This window comes from Molothrus ater, chromosome 5 (genome assembly GCF_012460135.2).
Source record: "Molothrus ater isolate BHLD 08-10-18 breed brown headed cowbird chromosome 5, BPBGC_Mater_1.1, whole genome shotgun sequence".
In the NCBI taxonomy this organism is placed as follows: Eukaryota; Metazoa; Chordata; class Aves; order Passeriformes; family Icteridae; genus Molothrus; species Molothrus ater.
The window spans coordinates 20,125,235-20,142,009 of NC_050482.2; the positions used below are offsets into that span (position 1 = coordinate 20,125,235).

The window sequence follows — 16,775 nt, forward strand, 5'->3', positions numbered from 1 at the left end:
GCAGGGGGGAAATGCAAGAAAAGGACACCTTCCTTTATTTAAAGCTTTAAATGCCCAACCATGATGAAATCCTTATTGCACACATTTTTGGTCTTTCCACATTAAGGGCAGACTACTACAGTTAGACTGGATATTGTCAAAATGATGAAGAAGATAGAAAAACTAATAAAGATGAAGGCAGAAAATTATAACTCCCTTTCTCTGTAGCCACATATATTTTTGAAAAAAAAGTCACTAATAATATTTACTTGGGACTGTTATATGAAACTAATTAAAGAAGAATAACTACTATAAAATAATAATTAAACCCACAGAGGATGTGGTTATTATTTGAAGTAATACCGCTAGTGCTAACATTACAATAAGAATTTTCTTTTTTATGACAGTTTTACATAAGGTTTTTCTTTTCTCTGTGGAGGTAGTGAGAGAAAGGAGGAGGACGGGATTACAAAGACATATTTCGCAACAGTGGAGCATAATGCAGCTCTACAGACATTTCCTAAGGCAGTGTGTGTATGCAAACACACAACCAGAAAAGTTGTGTGCTCTCTTCAGATGTACAATATATGAAGAAGGAAGTTAACATTTTAGCAGTAATCTCATTTAATATGCATCTTCCCTTATTAAGCTCCATGTTCTCAAAAGTCTTGCTTGTTCTTCTTAGCAAGTATTTCCATGCCCTCATACACCTAAGCAAGAACCATAAGAAAATAAATCCCACCACATCTGAATGTAGCAGTGAAAGACACTGGGACACCACAATGAAAAGAAGGGACACAGAGGAGGATGAAATAATGTGGCTGCTCTATTGCATGCATCTGTGCACCAAGGCATTATCAGGCACCCCCTGTGAAACACAGGAGCATGAAGAACATGTTTCCATGCAGAACAGACCAGCCCCAAAACACACTAATGAAGTTCACTAACATTCTAATGTATCCATTTGAGTACACAGAGCTCCTGGTACTTAATGCTGCCTGATGTGCATTATTGCTGAGGAAAGGCTACAAACTTACAGAAACAAACCAATCATTGCTGCAAATCCTCTACAGTGAATGAAGCCACCAAGACCAATGCTACCAGCTCCCAAAGAAGGGAATTTTAAATAATGAACCAGAAAACTCTTTAAATATGCTAAGGATTTCACAATACTTCTCTTGCTTTACAAACCAGGTTTTCTAAAAATCCTGAAATCCATGTTAGTGTCCAAAATGGTAAGACATACTAATAGTGAGTCAATTTTAAAATAAAGTGAAGGACCCATTTCCTTTTCCTCTGTGATTTTTATTTAATAGTTGTGGTTTGGTTGTGATTATTTTCACATAGTTGTGATTATTTTCCTGTACTGGAGCAGAGTCATTCATATTTCCATTTAGGCCAGAGGTTTTTGCAGCTATATTAAGCACAAGGAAATATGTGATAAAATGAATCCTTCGAGGAAGATACAACTCCAGCTACTTGTTCACGTAAAGGAAAAGAAACAAATAAAGTGTAGTTAACTTCCTCCTTTATAATATGATGGAAAATCCTGTTTCTGTTTGAAACCTCTCAATTAAAGACAGTATTTGTAAAGAACTGTATGATGTTCCAGCACTAAAGTAAGCCACCATAAACAATCACAAGAATAGTTTATTTTTTCATAGTGTTGACTATATGAAATGTACCAGAGATATCTGTGAAACCTTCTATAAATGTATTTTGGTGTTAATCACCACAATTACTGACACTATCAGTTAGATGCTCAGCTGAGGAATGAATCCAGTACACTCTGCAATGGCAATGAAAAGAATCTGTGGAAATCAGCAGCAGTGCTGCCTTTTCAGGGTCTTATTTTTACCCCAACTAACTTGCCAAGAGGCAATTTCTCCCACAAAGAATGTATCTACTGTACATTTGACTGAAAAATAACCTAGATTTCCTCAGCCTGCACTGAAGTACTTTAATAGCTTTTATCTCAAGGACAGGGTGTAATACTGCATCACTTCCACAGAACTACAGATTGGTTTGGCTTGGAAGGGACCTTTAAGCTCATGTAGTTCTAAACCCCTACCATGGGCAGGTACACTTTCCACCAGATCAGGTTGCCCAAAGATCCATCCAACCCAGCCTTGGACACTTCCAGGGATGAAACATTCACATCTTTTTTGAACACCCTGTGCCAGTGCCTCATGACTCTCAAAGTGAAGAATTTCTTCCTTATGTCCAATCTAAATCTACCCTCTTTCAGTTTAACCTATTGTTCCTTGTCCTGTTTTATAAAAAGCACTTATAAAAAGCTCCTCTCCATCTCTCTTGTAGCCCTCTTTGTGTACTGGAAAGCTGCTCTAAGGTCCCTCCAGAGCCTTCTCTTCTCCAGGCAGAACAACCTTCCCAGCCTGTCTTCATAAGAGTGATGCTGCATCTTCCTGAAGTGCAAACCCACAAAACTACCCATCTACTGGTCTAACTTGTTTTCCAAAGGTATGCTTTCACCCCAATATATTTACTCTGAAGCCATTGGGGAGTGGGTAGCAGCATCTCCAGCCTTTCTTAACCCTACTGTGTGTGTCCCCTGACCACACTCACCAATTTTACTGTTGTTAACAAATAAACAACAGGTTCACACTAGTATGGTGGTTTCTGCCCTTCCCTTCTCAGCTGCCTTCTTTTCCAAACACTATTCCAACAGCAGAGCACAATGGTGAATAGCTCCTTACCTCTGCCTTCCCCTGTACTTTGCATTGGATTACTTCTATTCAAGGACTGACCCATTTCATTTCTGTAAAAGACAGTTTCTGATGTAAGCAGCAGTACATCAAAAGAATCTAGTATAAATTAATAAGTAATGTAGGTTATGTGTCTCATACAGTAAGTGCTGCTTTCTCTTGCAGATGTTATGCATGAAAACACAGTGAAGTTGAGTGGTTTTAGCATTCAGGCTAAACATGTAAGTACATTTCTTAAGAGAGAGCCTTGCTGAACTACATATTATGTCACAATAAATTTTCTGCAGGATTAACTTCACGTTCCTGTGCTGTTCTCATCATGGGCATCCTTTTACTACACTAAAAACTCTCAGTCTTTTAAAAATCTTTACTATTCATGCCAAGGCTTGTACCACAGTCACCTTTCTTCCTCACAGAGATGAGGGACACCTGGATACCTCTTTCTTTTCTCCTGCCAGCACATTGGCACTCACAAGCCATACCCATGGGCATCACCACACTCTTCCTTCAAAAGACTCATATGTAACACTGGACAGATTCAAATCCTGCAGACAGACTCATCTTCATCTCAAGATTGGATGGCAATCAAAAGAGAAAGTTTGGGTTTCAGTGCAGCTTTTCTTATTTTCATTTCATGGAATAAGCTCATCAGCCTGCTTTATCAGTACCCAAGGCTGGGTGTCAATAAATGGCTATCAGCTGCAGCCCAGCCTTCATAAAGCACCTATTAGTCAAGTTAGGAAAACAGGCAGAAAGACAACAGATATCCCTATGCTGATTTGTTGACTTCTGAGTACCAAAATAAAATTAATCCAGTGTCCTGTTAGTGTCCAGTATCCACATCTAGCTCCCTAGATGTGCTAACCCTTCAGCTTGCAGAAAGGTAGGAATGTTTCTCCCTTTCAGATTTTTGACAGCAATGAACTGTCCAGTTATAACTGTGTTTTTGTTTTCATAAGGACCAATATGGAGATTTGCCATTTCCAGATAGGAAATATATGCACTTTACTGGCATATATGTACCCAAAGAATGTGAGTTTTTAGCTGGTGCAGTCCTGCAGGACTTGCTGCAGGAAACCTCCTCTAACACAGTGAGCACACTCTCATGCATTAAGGCATCACTCATCTACAACTCCCTTGTTGGTCTGATTTTGTACATTGCAGATGCTGCTGCTTTCTACTGCTCATGTCAAGCTAGATGAACTGCAAAAGGTGACAGATTTAAGATTTTTCTCAGGCAAGAACACAGTGTGACTAACTATTTTCTCTGGAACTAATTCCTTCCCTGGTTGACACTCTGTAGGTGAAAATAAAAAGCTCAACATTTTTTTTAAATCAAAAAGAAAACAGAATTAAAAAGCAGCCAACCAAAGTGGATCATCCTCAGAAATATAATTGTAGAGAGACAGATAATTTGGTGTCTGTTGGATATCCAATTCCTTCCAAAGGGGAAAAAAAAGCTACATGCTTCTCGTAATGTAAAACACACATTGGTCTTCAGATGTGGGAATACACCAGAGAATAATTTCCACCCTGAGCAATGAATGAGAACATAATACAGAGTACCTTTAAACAAATACTGCACTGGCCTCTTACATACAGAGTTTCCAGGAAGGGAAAACATCTGTAGAATATTAACTGACCCATGAAATGTTTAATGGGCATTTGTCAGAAATGTTACTCCAGAAACACATTCAGACTAACTGGTAGAACTGTGTCAGAATTCAATATGGGTGAATATATGTACACACAGGTAGATACACATGTACAAACACCACACTGATAAAATCCAGACTCTGCTCTGACATGAGCCACCAGCATAAGCCATTGCTCTTCTCTTCCTCTCTCCAGTGCCATGTCCCCTTGCCAGCTATTCTGCACTCCTGCTTGAAAATTCCTCTTAACAAACTGGAGGTGAGGAGAGCACCAGGGCTGGAGCACTGCAAACAACTGTGCACTTGTTTCAACAAAAGCAGTATCAAGGTATCACAATCCAAACATACAAGAAAATCTGAGTTATTTGCCAAAAGAAACTAAAGGTTCTGCACCTCCACTTACTTGTCTGGGTTTCACTCTGCATACACAGACATCTCCATTAACTGCAGAAGAATACACAAATACAGAGCTATGCAAATGTTTGAGAGCTAAAGCCAGGGCAAAGTTAGCACACTGGCCATATTTTCACTGCTTTTGGTTTCAAGCCAGAGCCATAATAGGTAAATTTTAATGGTCCTCATTTCAAATGAACTCAAAATGGACAGAAACATGGAACAGAAGCAGCACTACTGAAAAATATTTCCTAAAGGTAAAAAGACTGTTCCTCTGTACAAGATTCAGCAGATGTGAAAGAAATAATCAAGAGCTGGTAAGGCTGTATGGGGAGGAATACTACAAACTAGCATGATTAAATGAAGGAGAAAAACAGCCCCAAGAAGAGCTTTCTTCATTCTGCCTTAGCTGTGGTTATTCCTCATTTCCATACCATGCCCTTCCACATGCCAGCTATTTATACAGCTACAGAGTGATCCAGCAGCTTATCCCACTGGAAACAAACTTTTCTTTCTGGAAATGTCTTAGGAATTTATCAGTGTTAGACTGTTTTTTTGGTAGTAGAAACAGCTTATGAAGTTTGGGAAACATCCTGTGCCCTCTCAAATTAAAAGGCCTACCCAAAAAAAAAAAAAAGCATACCAGCGCCATTAAAGACTGATTTACCTCTCACAGAAAAGTCTCATCCCCTTCACTCACAGCCTCTGTCCCTTGGCTCTCAACACTCCTTTGGATTTGTTTGCAAAGGGCTGATGAGAAGCCCCATGTGATCAAGTCTGCATGGTTTACACAGGAACATTCCTCACTACATGGTCTATGCAGAAATATGCCTCACTACATTTACTTGAGAGACTTTAGGGAGAGCAAAGGTCTAATGAAAGATGGTGCAACCAGCCACCTCCTCCTGAAAATGCCTAAATAGACAAGCAAATTGACCTGTGACTTAGTGTCCCTACAAAGTAAAATACAAATCCAATAAAATTTGGTATAATTACTCCTGTATTTGCTTTTGCAGGACTTCTGGTCATCCTACAACCATTCTGCATAAAAAATTTGAGCATATTCCTCAAAGGGGATATAATGGAGGTCGTCTAGGGTATTAAGCAGTAGTTTTCCTCCATTTTCTTCACTGACATGCTGATGAATTATATCCATGAAACACAGGTTTAATGGGATCTTCTGCTATCTTAATGGAAGATCAGAGCTGCTATTTTTAACACAATGTGTCAGACCATTATAATTTCTTCCATCATTCTGAATACAGCATAAGGTTAAATAAACTGTGATAATGTATTGCTGCATGCTTAACACAAGAATTCCCTGAAAACTCTCTGAGGGGCAGAGATGGTCCACTGAGAGGTAATCAGAGTGAAACAAATAAAACATCACGCCTTTCCATAAAAGCCAACATCAAATTCCTTGTGGTCACAGAAGTAATTTTGAAATAAAAACAGGTAAGAAGAGTGATTTGGATGCAATTTTAACTATCAAATAAACAGAAGAAAGTGTTTCCTGAGAGGGTGGTGAGACTCTGGAACAGGTTGCCCATTGAAGTTGTGGACATCCCTGGAAGTGTTCAAGGTCAGATTGGATGGGGTTTTGAGCAACCTGGTTTAGTGAAAGGTGTCCCTGCCCACTGCAGAAGGGTTGGAACTAGATGATTTTTCATATCCTTTTCGATGCAAGCCATTCTGTGGTTCTATGTTTCTACGAAATATGCAAAAAGAAGCTCTTTGACAGAATGGTTGTGGGTCCAAGGGGTCAGGTAGAAAATCATGCTGAGGAGCAATACTGCCATTCTGGTTTAATTTTGGATGGGTGAAGCAGCTAAAGGAGTACCTTTGAGATCAGTTCAAGAACTGAAAATCCTAAAGGCATTGCTGCTGCTTCTAATTCACCACGGCCAATATGACTGACAAAAGGGAGTGAGTCTGGGGTGGCAGATAGGAATTGACTTGATGGCTGCACTGCCAGTCTCATCACAGATGGCTGGAACAGTCAGTTTCTGCTTCCAACCCCTGCAGCATCATTTATTCAGTCTTTGTTCTCTAATGAATAGATGATTTTAACAATTCATGTTAAAACTTTTCCTTAGTACATAAACTGCTTCTTTCTGCGGCCCAAACTGTTTCCTAAGATTGTAAATCATTCCCTTCCTTCATATATATTGATTTGTAACTTGTACAGATTGTGCTCAGGTTCCCCAGTGAGCATTTTCCTCTGGACTCTTTAATTACCAATTGAGCCCACAGTGGAGTTCTAGAGTATTGTTCCAAAGGGCTTACACTGCATAAAACCTGCTATGAGTGGAAAATGCTACCTAACAGATTATTCTGGGAAATGGAAGAAAAATAATCTCAAAATTCTGGACACAGTTAGGAGCTTGGCAACTGCACAGGCTGCTCTGCTCCCAAATGTTCAGTAAAGAAAACGCTGAGAGTATTAAAGACCATACACAGAAGTTTCCTGCAAACATTAACTCTTAAACATATGCAGCAGTGGTTATGAGGCAGTTACTTTGAAGTAATCAGACTAAAAGATTTAGATTAAAACAAGTAGACAGTTTCTTAAGCCTAGAAAAAGTTCTTTCTCCTTCTGGATTGTCAGGACAGCCCACAAATTATTCTTCAAACAAACCTAGTTGGTACTCACAATATTATTATTATAATGTTAAATGGCAATGACTAATTATTGTTATTACCACTTTCTCTCATCCTTGCTTTTGATCTCTCAGTTTTTTTGTGAAGGCCCTCTGAATGGAGGTATAGTCTAATCTTCCACATCAATTAACATTTTAAACTATGCTCTTATGCATAATTTTAACAACTCCCTCCAAATGATAAGGTGTTTTTTCTCATATGCATTCTTCATGAACAGCACTTAAAAATACTACTGTAACCCTCCAAGCCCACCCTGGGACTCTTCTCACCTGGTATCCATGCTTTAAGTCTCCATAACAACTGGTTTTGCACAAACTTCTTCTTTATTTTTTCCTGAACTCCTAAACAGTATTGGGACCATGAATCTTTCTCTCAATCACACTTTCAACACTTCTTTCTACAGCTGTTCTTTCACATTATATGGGAATCATGTGCAGAATTCTATTACCTTATTCTCTGCTCACCGTAAAGCAATTTGTTTAGTCATTTGTGGACTTTTTCTGTTTCCCATTAATATCAGCCTGAAAGGTTCAAATGCTTCATGAACAATAAAAATGGAGAAAAATGCTAACCCCTCCTCAAAGATATGCATGTGTGCATCTTCATGCAAGCTCAGGGAAACAAAAAAAAAAAACACCAAAAACAAACAAAAAAAAAGATGCTGGCACCTAAGACCCACAGGCCTGTGCTCTGTATTCTCCTGCAACTCACAGGAACATAGCAATGGAGTCTGTAATTTCTGGTCTTTAATCCCTCTCACTAGCACTGAGCAAATTGCACTGTGGTCCTAACCTTCCCCACCCAATTTTTCCTACGTGGAAATTAAGTGGTGTTTCCCACAGGATATTCTAGTTTGTGTGAACTGATGTTTGTAGGTCAGGCAGACAAAAAAACAGGCTGAAAGATTTCAGAATTCCATTCAGCTACACATCTGCCTTGTCCAAATATACATACATTTTTTTGATTTAAAGTGCCTAAGGTGTGGTTTTGAGCTAATGACTCAACTCACGTTTTCATGCTTCATGTGTTTCAGGAGACGCAGCTCTCGGTAAGCTCGTTTGGCAAAGAGCTCAGACTGAAACGGGCGGTACAATTTCTTAATGGCCACTTTGGTACCACTTCTTCCATCGACAGCTGAGCTTTAAGGGAAAAGAAAGAGTTCGGTGAGCAAGGACCGAAGCAAGTCTGCAAACCCCAGCGGCTGCATCCTGCCCCACGCTGCCGGGCCCTCGGGGGGAGACCACCGCCCCAGAGCATCTCTGCCAGCAGCCATCTCACTTCGTTCCTTTAAAAGCCTGCCAGGCTCTGTGATGAATTGTAGACAGTTATCAAAAGCTTTAAAGAGGAACATCTGCGGAGTGGGAAAAAAAAAATAATTCCCGAACTAAAAATAAGACAAAAAAATCCCACTAAACACCCAAGCCCACCACCAACGCAGAGCCAAACCGAGGGGCCCGCCCCAACCGCTAAAACACCCTGGGCTTCAGGGACGCTGCCGCTCCGGGGTGCCGCGGGCCGGGCTCGGCAGCGGCGGGCAGCGCTCCCGGGCAGGGCTGGGGCAGCGCTCCGGGCTCTGCTCGCTCCAGGGACGGAAGGCGCCCGGGTCGGATTCCCCCGGCCGAGCAGCCCGGCCCGGGGCGGCCAGGTGAACAGCGGGGCCGCCCCTCTGCACCCGCGGGGCCGGCGGCACCGGGCGGGGCCAGCCCGGGTCCGGACAACAACCGGGAAAAGTTGGCACGGAGCAACGCGCCAGAGGGCTGGCCCCGGCTGCATCCCCCGGGCCGGGACAGAGGCCGCCGCCTCCGTCACCCGCCCCCGCCGCCCCGCTCACCACACGGCTCCGTAGGCGCCGGACCCCACCGGCTGCAGGTCCCGGTAGCGGTCCCGCACTTCCCAGAGGGTCTTGGTGATCTCCTGCCGGTAGAAGCCATTCTTGGGGGAGGACATGGCGCTGCCGACCCCCGCCGGCTCGCGCCGACAAAGAGCCCGGGCCGGGGGAGCGGCCGGCGCCGCCGAGCCGGGCTGCGCTGAGGGGCCGGGCCTCAGCGAGCGGCGCCGCCCGCGCCCGCCCCGCGCAGCCCCGCCGGCAGCACCGCCCGCCGCCGGGGCTCACCCCGGGGACCGGCACCGGCATCCACACCGGCCCGGCAGCGCCCTGCCTCTCCCCCCAGCCCGGCAGCCGAGGCCGGGGCGCGAAGGGCGCGGTGTCCCGGCGGCGGCGGAGCGCGCCCGGCCAGGGAAGCAGGTGCCGAGGCTCTCGCTGTCCGAGCGAGCCCTTGCAGTGCGGACCAAACCCCTCCCGGCCGGCTCTTCCCCGCCGCGGGTCCCCCTAATGCAGGACCTGTTTTGCCTTTGTGCTCAGGTTCCGGTGAGGTGCCATCGGCTGCTGCATCGACGTGTTAAAAAGCACGAGAGGCTGCAGCTGGCAGAGCTGGGAGTCCAAACGTGAGCTTTTGTATGGCCTCTGCCCTGCGGTGAACAGCTGGGGTCCCCAGATCGTTCCAGGCTCAGACCACAAGTTACAACAATATTTCATAGAGTTAAATAAAGAACCAACCCACACTTGGTTCAGGTGCTCAGAGCAAGTGGTCTTGTGCATGACTGAAGTGAAGTGGAATGGAACTGTTGCAGCAGTGGCTTGAAATGATTGCAGTGCTGGAGTATGGACAAGAGCAACCCTCTCAGTAGATCTATAGTAAATAGGCCTGGGCCAGCAACACGTATAAGGCAAAGACCTGGTTTAAAATATGTTTTATGTGTTCCTGATAGTGGGGCCCTGGAAAATGTTAAAGATAGACTCTGAAAATGTTAGGCTTTGTGTTTTGCCAGATCATTGCACCTGTGTAAGCAGTATGATAAATGATATAATCGTTAGATGTGATGTTTGTTTAGTAATTAAATATAATTATTGTATAATCATAAGAAGAATCATGAGAAACTATGTTAGAAATTTAAGGGGGGCCACGAGGAGCCATGCTTGGCTGAAATCTATGTATACAATAGAACAATATAAGTTTAATAATGAACATGAAAGTTATATAACGATAGAATATAGAAACATGTTCATCCCAAACCCATGGCGGAGTCAGATTTGGTAGCCCCTGACACCCAGAGCTCTTCAATAAAAGCACCTACATATAATCATTCTTGGGATTATGTGTTTCTGAACGCTAACATTCCCTGTGTGAATATAATTAAAATTCTTGTCCTTTAGGGTCTGGCAAAGCCTTTGTTTTGTTTGGCTTCACCCCTGAGCAATGTTGCTGAGGTTAGATAATTCAGATTTGCTGTCACTAGAGTTCAGTTTGTGGTTTAGCTCTACAGGAGCAATCTGAACAAGTTTCATGGCTCCCAATGCCATTTTGGTAGTTGCCACGGGCCCAGCCCTTTTGGTGCCTGGCTACCAAATGTGGAGAGCCACCCTGCCCTTGCTCCTCTTGGGGTACAGGAACAGCACAACCTTCCAGCTGCCAGCCCTGTGTTCAGCACTGCTCTCCACTGACCTGTTCCAATCTCTGGTTTAGTGAGAATGGAGAGCAACCTTCTGGCATTTAGCAGTTAACATGAGGCTTGTGAGAAGTGTCAAATTAATGGTAGATGTTTACTTTTAAAAATCCACTGCCCCAGGAGATTATTTTTTAATTTCTGACATCCCTTCTATGATGTCTGCCATTCAGGTGTTGGCTGGTGTGAAATGTGGTACAGGTAAGGTGAAGGATACAACAGCTTTCTCTCATTTTGAGCTAATCCAATAGTTAAATTACTTATAATTAGCATTATATATGTTTCTAGAATAGAGAGGATAAGTTCTGCTTGTTATCCCTCACTTACTTTTCCTTTATCCAGTTGTGACAAAGTGATACTTTTTTACTGCTTGCTTTTCATCAAGGCAGAAATTAAATTATTTTGATACAGTAGATAAAAGTACTAACTTAGCATCAAGAGAAGTTCACTCTTGTGCAGAAGCTGAAAATATTACAGAGCAACTTTTAAAAAACATTTTAAATTGACAAAGTTATCCATTGCTGGTTTTCCCATGTTTTTCCTTCAGTAAGTATTTAGGCATACTTTGCTCTAGATGGATGAAGTAGCTGTGTAGGTCAAATATAAGACCACTTTTCCCCACCAGGTCACACATGCAGGACATGAGATGGTAAACTTACTGAAAAGATGAGGAAATCAGCACTGTCATAACAAGGGAATCTTTGTCTAATAAACCATTCAAAATGTCTATGAAGGGAATGAGTCAAGAAACTTGGGTCCATCCACAGCTGGTAGATCTTACAGCAATGTCACAAACTGCATGAGTCTCTGCATCCTGCTAGGCTCAGCTGGATACATGGTGATGTGTTTTCCCAAGGACAGTTTGTTGCCAGGGGACTGACTTATAGATGCTACAGCCACATCTTATTCTGGGCAGTGTGTGCTTGACAGGGTGGATTTTAAAAAGAGTGCTATCAGATATTTCTTCTTCTGGCATACATTTATTGTAAAGTTAATAGAAAAAAAGGGATCTTCAAACATCATTAACAAAAAAAAAAAAAAGCATAAATGATGCAAAAATTGCACTTTTCTAATGCTCATCCCATAAAGGGATGATTTAAGAGGTATCAGAATGTGGTGGGGTTTTTTTTCAGAGCAAACTTTTGATGTGCTGGATGGTTGCCATCAGCTGCAAAGCATATGAGGTAGATGAGATGGGTACAGTATTCTTATTCTTTCAGTACTCTTTCTAATCCCTCTGATAACTGAGAGCTCAATTTCTCTTCAGCCAGGAAGAGAAGCTTTGGTGCTGGAGCAGAAGCTCTACAAGCAAGCAATGAGAAATCTAACCATGTTTTCCTGAGAAATCCTACATGTATGAAGTCTGGTGAGAGAGTTTGATGGCAAAGCTGCTCACCACAAGCTGTCACTTGGAGATGACAAAATGGCACAGCCCTGTTTGTCAGGAGCTCAGCTGTGGGTTGAGCTGCTGGGCCCTGGGTGCAGGAGTGTGTCAGTGTGAGCAGGGAGAGGGGACTGGCACTGATCTCCAGTCCAGGCACTGATATTGTGGAGGAAAGGAGATCATACAAAGTCCTTTGAAGAATCAAACATCTTCCCACCTTTCTGCCTGTTTATATGTCTGTCTGTCATATGATCATTTTATTCTTGAAACACTAATTCACATATGAATAATTTGGCTGTGTAAAACATACCTTAAATGTCAATAAATATAAAATCTTGCTGAATTGTCAAAAGCTGATTCCTAGAATATTATTATTTTTAAAGAAGCTTTCTATATGTCCACCTTCAAAAAATACTCTGTGCCTTACTTGGACTTGTTGCCATGGAGGGAGTAAGTTCATTCTATTTATTACATCAAGAAGTAAAACTTTAAAAATAGTAATTAAAAAAATCTCAGTTTTAATCGGAAAATACTCCTGTGCTATTTTGTCCCCACCCTTCCCCAGTGGAGTCACTGCCAACTATTTTGCAACTTTTCTGATTTTGTCTCTCTGCCCAATGAGCAGGGTGTTTCAGTTCCAGTTTCTGTGACATGTAGCCCTCCTGGGGGGCCTTGCCATATTGCAAGGTCACTAAGCCATCAGCAGAAAGGAATAAATAAACATACACACCTAAGTGCTTTTTTATATTAAAAAATAATTCAAACTATACATTACATTTTTTCAAGAGGTCAAATGAGAACTTACTAAGTAACTATGTTCTACTCCATTATCCCTGCTTGCTGGAGGTTGGTGGAGGAAGAGAGGCCAGTTGTAGAGAGTAGTAGACAGCTATATAGAAATCAACTACTTCTAACACTCTCCTAACTTTCTCTCCTCAGAATTCACCAAAAGATCCTCTCCTACAATAGACTGAAGGAGTTTAATTTTTAAACTATCACAGATTGTTTACAGAATTGTATGAGATGCTATAGTCTACAATGCAAAAAAAAAAACTCTTGAAGAGTTTCCCAACCTCCATGCAAAAATCATATGGAAGGAGCATTAATGGATATCACTGATGGATAGCTTTACTCATTTGTCCCTGCATATTTGTGCACATCTCCTGTTAAATCACCCAAACCATCATGGCATTCTTTCCCCCATCTTACCCATCCTTGCCAATGCTGTCTGAGTTTTCTTTGTTTCCACCTCCACCTAATGAGAGAGCTGGGCAGGACGGGAGTACTGTATGTAATTTTTGCACAGAATGTAATTTAACTACAGGTTCTTGATTAGAGCAATCAGGGTCTAATATAAAATAGGCATATATTATCTGGGTGCTAATCCACAGGATGTTACTCTATAAGGAGCAAAGTGTTGCTCAGTGGAGGCTGCCAGTTATGGCAGATTTAGTGTATAGTTGTCTCAGAGCTGCAACTGTGATTCAGTATTATTGCTGTGTTCACTATTACTTGTGATTAAATTGGAACCTAAAAGGACTAGCTAAAACCTCTGTGCTATGGTACACATCTTAATATGTGACAATAATTGGAGCTGGGGGACTATGGGAGTGCAAAATGAAGCATTTGTATGCCTGCAAGATGGAAGCCTAATTGAAGAGTTTCGCTCATTATGTTGAAATTTCTGGTCTAATGGATTAAGTGTCAGATTGGTTGGAAGATCAGTGTTCACACAGAAAGCTCACAATATATTCCCTCCTTGTAGTGAAAATGTAGACCCTTTTAGGTGTATCAGTTCAATATTTTACTTTATAGCAGAAAGAAGGGCAGTGGCAGCAACACTAATGTAGCTTTCTAAATCTCTTGGTACTAGTGCCTTAAAACCCCTTACCCAGACTCATAAATTAATGACACTTGGTACTCTCACTTGTGCAAATGTGCTGATTTCTAAGAACCAGTGTTTGCATCCATAAATACTAGCAGCAGTAGCAGCAATGTGTGACAAAAGAGCAGCTGCTTTTAAAGCAAAGTGAAGTGTTGCTGTTAATTCCTAAGGAGACTGATCTTGTCGAGGTTGAATTCCTTTCTGCTGCTAACAAAAGACATAGTTTACTCAATTTACAGTGAAATTCTCTTTTCATGAGAGCTAAATCTTTACCACTGCTCATCTGTCAGGGATTCTGGGGCCAAGTCAGTAATTTACAGATATAGCAAAGGATACTTAAGTAATTTATGCTGGCAGCTCTGTATTGTACTTTTTGGACACATTCATCTTTGACCAGGTCCCAGGAGTGGGGAATGTGGAGGTCTGTTTTCTTGTTATGATCCAGGAGCACATGTGACAGGAAGAAAGGAAGGAAGTAACTTTTGTATTGACTGCTTCCAACCTCTGTCAAAGTTTCTTTTGCTGCCAACATTTTGTCCTTGAGAGGGCTGTTCCCCTCCTGACCCTTAGGGTGAGCTCGCTGTGTCAGATCCTGCAGCACACTGACCCTCCTTCCCTCTTGCTTTCATCTGGTATACCATATCAAAAAAAACCACCCAGAGCACGACCTGGAATTCTGCAACAATGCTGTCTAAATAATGACTCTACCTATTGATAATGGTGTATTTATTTTAATATATCAGTATCGATTACCTAATTTCAGTATCAGTATCGATTACCTAATTTCCTAATCCCCCCCCCCCCCCAATAAATTTTTGAACTTATTAGTAACCCTGCTATTTCAGACTCAAGTAGCCACTTTGTATCTTCAGGGTATGGCACATGATATCTTCTAAAACAGTCCTTTTCCTCTAAACTATCCTTGGTTTCTCTTTCCATTGGTCCATTGTAGATTAAAGGTTTTCTATTCCTGTCTGCTTTGGCTGTGTCGTATCAATTTCCTGTTGCTGGGTTTCAGTGCTGATGAGGTAAAGAGCTTAAAAAATAAAGTTGCAGATTCTAAAAGTGTTGTGTATACTTAGGCATGTCAAAAGACAAAAGACTGAGATGCATGCAAAAGATTTTCCTTTTGCAAGAACTTTTGATGCCAGTGATGATAAAATTACTAGACTTGGGGCTGCACTAACCCTGATTAGAGTGAGATAATAAATACTAGAAGTGATTTCAATTCACTAGGTGGACAAATAACAAGCTCTTGTGACTGAAAGCTGAAATTAAATAAATTCAGATTAAAAGTAAATTGCTAACAATGTCGGTAATTGACCAGAGAAAGCCCTTGGACAGCTGTGTTCTCCCCACTAGAAGCCCGAGCTGCCTCCTCCATGAGCAAAGCCCAGCCATGCTCCTCCTTCCCCTCTGTGCTTTGCAGGTGGCCAGGGATGACAGTACCCTAATTTAGTGTGGGCTAAAACCTACACTGCTCTCCTGAAGCATAAATGCAATGTATAGGGCACCTACAAAGGCACAAACGTGCTACTGAAACTAACAGTGCTGTCTGGAGATTAAACCCCCACTCTTTAAGCAGGAACCACTACAAGTTTTGCAAATAACATTTGGGCCATGCAATCAATGCCTTAATTAATGACATTTTTAGCAAATATTTTTTTATAAAAGCTTTATATTTACTTTTTAAAATTTACTTTTAAGCCATCTGCCTCACCAAGCCTGACAAAGCCCTCACTCCTCTATATTTACCTCCATCTGCCTGTTTGAGTTGGTAGATAAATGTTTTCTTCCATCTGTGTTCAAATGATAAGCATTGTTAGTGCTAAGCCTCCCACCTTTCTGTCCCATTGGGGTACTGGCTTCATTACTCTCTCCTGCTGTTGTAAACTGATAAAGTTATCAAATTATAGTCTCCTGTTGGATTGCCACAAGGGAGCTAGTTACCTACTCTAGAAAAATACTTTAATTATTGGTTTTTGAGGTCTAAATAATTACCTTCATTTTGCACATCTAGGAAAAAGATGTCTATCTCCCTACTGTTTTTCTTGACATTAAAATGAGATGATTTACAGGTTTTGATGGTAATTCATTAAAAAGGGCTGAGCAATTGTTGGCCATTACTGTCACCTTCAATTAGTTTAAATGCAGCTATGACCATGTTCTTCCTACATAATTTATCTCCTAGAAAAAACCTGCATCTCCGAATGTCAAAGAAAATATTCAGAGAAAGATTCAGAGTTGCCAGAAGAAATTTTGGAAGCAACATAAAACTTTCCTTCTACCTCAAGTGGCAGAGCTATGATAACCAGTTTTATGCATCCTTTGAAGCATTTCACAATGGACACCCTCAGAGCCAGGAAACTAGATTTAACAAATGAAGGGACAAACCCCATAATAAATTAATTATCGTTGGACACAAAAAGTTCTTGTGCAATCTCTTTACTTCATCTTTGCCCTTCCAACTGAAATGGAGCTGCCAAATAGGCTTGTAAACTCAAGATCAGATTTCAGAGAAAATAAAGCACTAAGTTACTTTTAACTGGCAAACAAACAAATTAAAAAAATGTTTAAGATATGACTAA

At 41.6% G+C, this 16,775-nt stretch overlaps 1 protein-coding gene across 5 annotated transcripts in view; it reads right to left on the bottom strand.

The window, feature by feature from the left end:
* MAPK12 (mitogen-activated protein kinase 12) overlaps window positions 1–9,426 on the bottom strand; it is a 33,956-nt gene extending 24,530 nt beyond the window's left edge. For 4 of the 5 annotated variants that reach the window (XM_036400817.2, XM_036400815.2, XM_036400818.2 and 1 more), the window contains exons 1-2: window positions 9,246–9,426; window positions 8,424–8,553 (exon numbers count right to left, since the gene is read on the bottom strand). In XM_036400817.2, coding sequence (XP_036256710.1) covers window positions 8,424–8,553; window positions 9,246–9,361 — 246 coding nt within the window. In that variant the 5' untranslated portion in view covers window positions 9,362–9,426. The remainder of the gene's footprint in view (window positions 1–8,423; window positions 8,554–9,245) is intronic. The other variant, XM_036400816.1, reaches the window with a different exon arrangement.
* Between the last annotated feature and the right edge of the window lie 7,349 nt (window positions 9,427–16,775).